Genomic DNA, 5000 nt, shown 5'->3' with positions numbered 1-5000 from the left:
CATTTTAAGGTTCCTAGAATAGCCCGTTCGCGTTAGCGCAGATCGTGAGAGAACACGGTGTGCGTGTCTGTGTGTGTGTGTGAGAGAATGTGAGTGTGTGTGTCTGTGTGTGTGTGTGTGTGTGTGAGTGTGTGCGTCTGTGTGTGTGTGTGTGTGTGTGTGAGAGATACACATTTTAAGGTTCCTAGAATAGCCCGTTCGGGACAGCGTCAGTGCGGATTGTGAGAGAACACGGTGTGCGTGTCTGTGTGCGTGTGAGAGAGGGAGAGAGAGAGAGAGAGAGAGAGAGAGAGAGAGAATAGCCCGTTGGGGACAGCGTCAGTGCGGATCGTGAGAGAACGCGGCGGGGCGCGGCTGGGTGACGACCCCTGACCTCTGGCGGAGGGCTCGTGGGGCTCGCTCTCCTGGCGGTCCAGGTTCTTCAGCAGCTGCATGGACTTGCCGGCCATGATGATGTGCTTCAGCACGGGCTTGAGGAAGGACACCATGGTGTGCGGCCGGCCGCCGGGGGCCTGGTCGCTGGCCGAGCTCCCGCTCGCCGTGTCGCCCTGCTTCTCCTCGCTCTCCACCGCCTCCGACACGCTGTACAGCGTGTACGTGGCGTACCAGAAGTCCCGGTGGTTCACCGGCACGTCCTTGTTCCTGGACAACCGCCCGGAATAAAAAAAGAATGAGGAAAAAAAAATATATAAAAACGCTCTCAACATTACATTACATTGATGGCATTTGGCAGACGCTCTTATCCAGAGCGACGTACAGTTGATTAGACTAAGCAGGAGACAATTCTCCCCCTGGAGCAATGCAGGGTTAAGGGCCTTGCTCAAGGGCCCAACAGCTGTGCGGATCTTATTGTGGCTACACCGGGGATTGAACCGCCGACCTTGTGGGTCCCAGTCGTGTACCTTAACTACTATGCTACAGGCTGCCTCAAGCTAGGTCATTTTAATTCAGGACATGGTTCTCTGACTTCCGGCTCTCTGAGGTTCTACTGTAATTGGTTGACAAAAAATTCAATACCGAGATGCATTTGTAATGTACAGCTATATAACACTTTCCCTGACCTCCACAAGCGTTCCATAACCTCCTGGCACACACCACGCACCTCTGGATGATGAACTCTTTGGCGGGGTCAAACAGGTGTCCGTGAACGATCCACTCGTCCACCATCTCCAGGTACGGGCGTACGGTCTCCACCCACAGAGCGAACAGGAGCGCCACCTGAGACGGACAGGTAAGGTACGTCCTGTTACGGACAGGTAAGGTACGTCCTGTTACGGACCGTCCCACAGTCCTTATATACACTCACCGTCATTAGGAACATTTTCACTGTATTACGCCTACTTATTCATGCGATTATCTAATCAGCCAATCGTGTGGCAGCAGGGCACAGCATACAATCATGTAGATGCGGGTCAGGAGCTTCAATTAATGTTCGCATCAACCATCAGAATGGGGGGAAAAATGTGATCCAAGTTACTTTGACCGTGGAATGATTGTTGGTGGCAGACAGGGTGGTTTGAGTATCTCAGAAACTGCTGATCTCCTTGGATTTTCACACGCAACAGTCTCCAGAGTTTGCAAAAAAATGGTGCAAAAAAACAAAATGGTGCAGACAGAAACACGTTGTTAATGAGACGTCAGAGGAGAATGGCCAGACTGGTCAAAGCTGACGGGAAGGTGACAGAAACGCAAATAACCACACATTAGAACAGTGGTATTCAGAAGAGCATCTCTGAACACATCATAACTCAATAAGTGGATAGGCTACTGCAGTCGAAGTCTAAAAAATAAATACCTAATAAAAGTTCTCGCTGAGTGTATATACACTACCATTTTCTCATCGTTCAGTCTGACTACAGGAGACCATCTGCTTTAACACAGAATAATCGTGCAGCAAATTATACGCATTCGATGTTTGGTGTGGCGATGGATCCAGATTGTGGAAAAAGGCTTCAGTTGGCAGGATTGTCCTCATCACATTATACAGCAGATGAGACAGAGGGGAGGAAGCGCTGTTCATCATGAAAGTGGATTCTAATAGGCCTCCCTCAGGCCCCTTTTGAGCCACTGAATTGGATTTGAATGTTTTTGGGAAAACAGCCAGAAACAAATTTAAATAATGAAGTAGTGCATTTGTTTTCACGCTCTCCTGTTCCGCAATTAACATGTGCTCCCTCTTAAGCACACATCAAATAATATTTAATAAATTAATATAATAAGGCCTAAAATAATATCATGAAACCATATATATACATACCTTTGTTGTACGTCGCTCTGGATAAGAGAGTCTGCCAAATGCCAATAATGTAATATAAAAACGGCAAAATTCACTTAATTTTGTTCAATATCAATGTAAAAAATAACAAACCAAATAGGATTGTAGGCAGTGATTTATGTCATGGTACATTTTCACTATGAATCTCTGCATTTGCATGAGAAGTTATGAAAGCAAGACCAACAAATCAAATTAAATGGGGAAAATGGGTAGTTTGTTAGCTATGGTTGTTTCAGAAAGTATTCAGACTATTCAGACTATTGTATTAAAAATCAAAAATCGAAATCTCTCATTTACATAGGTATTCAGACCCTTTACCGTGGCCCTCCAAATCGTGGTCAGGTGCATCCTGTTTGCTTTAATCATCCTTTAGATGAGTCTAAAACTAGACTGGAGTCCAACTGTGGCAAATTGAATTGATTGGACATAGTTTAGAAAGGCATACAGCTGTGTATATACAGTCACCGAGCGCTTTTAGGAACATTTCTAAACTTCATCACACCTACTTATTCATGCGACTGTCTAATCAGCCAATTGCGTGGCGGCAGTGCACTGCATACATTCATGCAGACACGGGTCAGGAGCTTCAGGTAATGTTCGCATCCATCGCCAGAGCGCGCGGTTTTGCCGCTCGTTTCCGGAACGATCCCGGGCCTCACCGTGTGTTCGGAGGCCTCCCCCACGCTGTCGTACTCGATGATGGACTTGTAGAGGGTGTTGAGCAGGTGAGAGGCCCGCAGCACGTTCGGGGTCCCCGGGGGAACCTCGGCCACGCCCGTGCAGAACACGCGGTGCAGCACTTTGATCTGGGAGAGGTGCGGGGTCAGCCTGTCCAGGACGGCGGCCAGGGTCACCGTCTTATCTGCACGGGGTGGAGAAGATCCCAATCTTACCCCTACCATTACATTACATTACGTTACATTACAACATTACACATTACATTACTATATTACTACATTACACTTTACATTACATTTTACATTACTTTACAGTACATTACATTACTACATTACACTTTACATTTTACATTTTGGGGCGGCCTGTAAGTGGTTAAGGTAAATGACTGGGACCCGCGAGATCGGTGGTTCGATCCCCGGTGTAGCCACAATGAGATCCGCACAGCCATCGGACCCTTCAGCAAGCAACCCTGCATTGCTCCAGGGGAGGATTGTCTCCTGCTTTGTCTAATCAACTGTACGTCGCTCTGGATAAGAGCAAATGCCATTCATGGAATGTAATGTAACATTACAGGCATTTAGCAGACGCCCTCATCCAGAGCGGCGTAGAACGAAGTGCAGATCAAACACAGGGACAAGTGTGAAGAGGACCTTAGAGGACAGTACGGTTCCGAGTCCCAGCGTGACCATATGAATACAATTTGAACACTTGAAGAATACATCAACTTACCACGGTTGGCAGCTAGAACACCCCGAGTACAACAACAATAACGACATATAAGTACTATTATAATCTACGGCCTACACAAGGTCAATCATAGTGAGGTAGGGTAGTGTTAACAAAAAGTCATTCTTCTGTGAAGTCGTGGTAAGTATGTAATTGTTTAAAGTGAATAATGGCTGGAACATTTTCGAAATAACCATAAATTATCACATGTGGGTGTATCCATTACACATCCACCAAATATATATTCAAAGTAATGTAAATAAATATAGAAACACACATTTCAAGTCAGACATAAATTCTGTAGGTCAGGATTGTATGGGTGTGGTCAGGACTGCTTCCCCACCCCACCTCCCTCCTCAAGTCCTCCCAAAATGTGCCACCTACAAGTCAGCTGTATGGGAGAGGGAGGGAGACTGTAAAGTGCCAGGCACAAGGGTCTCTTTTACACATTCGAGATCTAGAAGACATACGAGATTTAGAAGACACTCGAGATCTAGAAGATATTCAAGTTTTTTTTCTTTTCTTTTTTGTTTTATCCGATTTTTTCCCTTTTTTCTCCAAATTTGGTAGCCAATTGGACCCCGTCTCATTCAATTAGAACTAGTATTAGATACACCGCCCACACCCCGTCCCTCGGTGGCCGGCAGGAGAGCGACACGCCTTCTTCAAGCCGTCTCGTCTCCCAAGTCGTGACCGTGATTCCGAGGCGCTTGTTTGTGCTGCGATCTACTAACCCGGCCAAGTCCCTCCCTCTGGAGCAGCGAGCCAATTATTGCCGCAAGTCTGCTGCGTCTTAGCCTGTTGCGCCACCTCGGCTCCTATTCAAGAGTTTTAACGGCTTTTTACATGTCCATGTTTCAAGTGGAAGGACTGGATCAAGCGGGTTGTTATTATTCCGCTGAACTGTGCCTTCAGGAGTCAGAATGATGTCATCGAGAGCCTTATCAGCCTGAAGGACGCGGTCACGGGACGTCCCGTAAGGGGGCTCAAGGATGATTTACAGGAGGCCCTGTGTGACTGCACTCTGACCTCTGCTGGGAAAACCAGCTGAAATATTTATTCCAAATATTTCCTGCTTGGTCCTCCCATCATTTCTACAGTGCAAGATCAAACAAATGACAAATCGACCCGAATTTCAATACCCAAAAGCTTCTGTGAGACTAAATTAAAAGAAACGCATTGAGCGTATTCAGATATCGTAAGCTGAAATCAACTGCGCCACTGGAAACATAAGACAAAAATATTATTTAAAAAAAAAAAGGAAAATAACATGCACATTTCCCAAGAGCCACTGAGAGATACGGAGACGTAAATACATGAC

General features: G+C 46.4%; 1 protein-coding gene across 1 annotated transcript in view; it reads right to left on the bottom strand.

The window, feature by feature from the left end:
* Window positions 1-5000, bottom strand: part of tubgcp5 (tubulin gamma complex component 5) — a 19128-nt gene that overhangs the window by 8087 nt on the left and 6041 nt on the right. The window contains exons 11-13 of the mRNA XM_061226294.1: window positions 2935-3137; window positions 1103-1218; window positions 374-642 (exon numbers count right to left, since the gene is read on the bottom strand). Coding sequence (XP_061082278.1) covers window positions 374-642; window positions 1103-1218; window positions 2935-3137 — 588 coding nt within the window. The remainder of the gene's footprint in view (window positions 1-373; window positions 643-1102; window positions 1219-2934; window positions 3138-5000) is intronic.

The sequence above is a fragment of the Conger conger genome, chromosome 17, assembly GCF_963514075.1.
Source record: "Conger conger chromosome 17, fConCon1.1, whole genome shotgun sequence".
NCBI classification, from domain to species: domain Eukaryota; kingdom Metazoa; phylum Chordata; class Actinopteri; order Anguilliformes; family Congridae; genus Conger; species Conger conger.
Note: the sequence above shows the minus strand (reverse complement) of the source record. Positions and strands in the feature narration are given on the sequence as shown.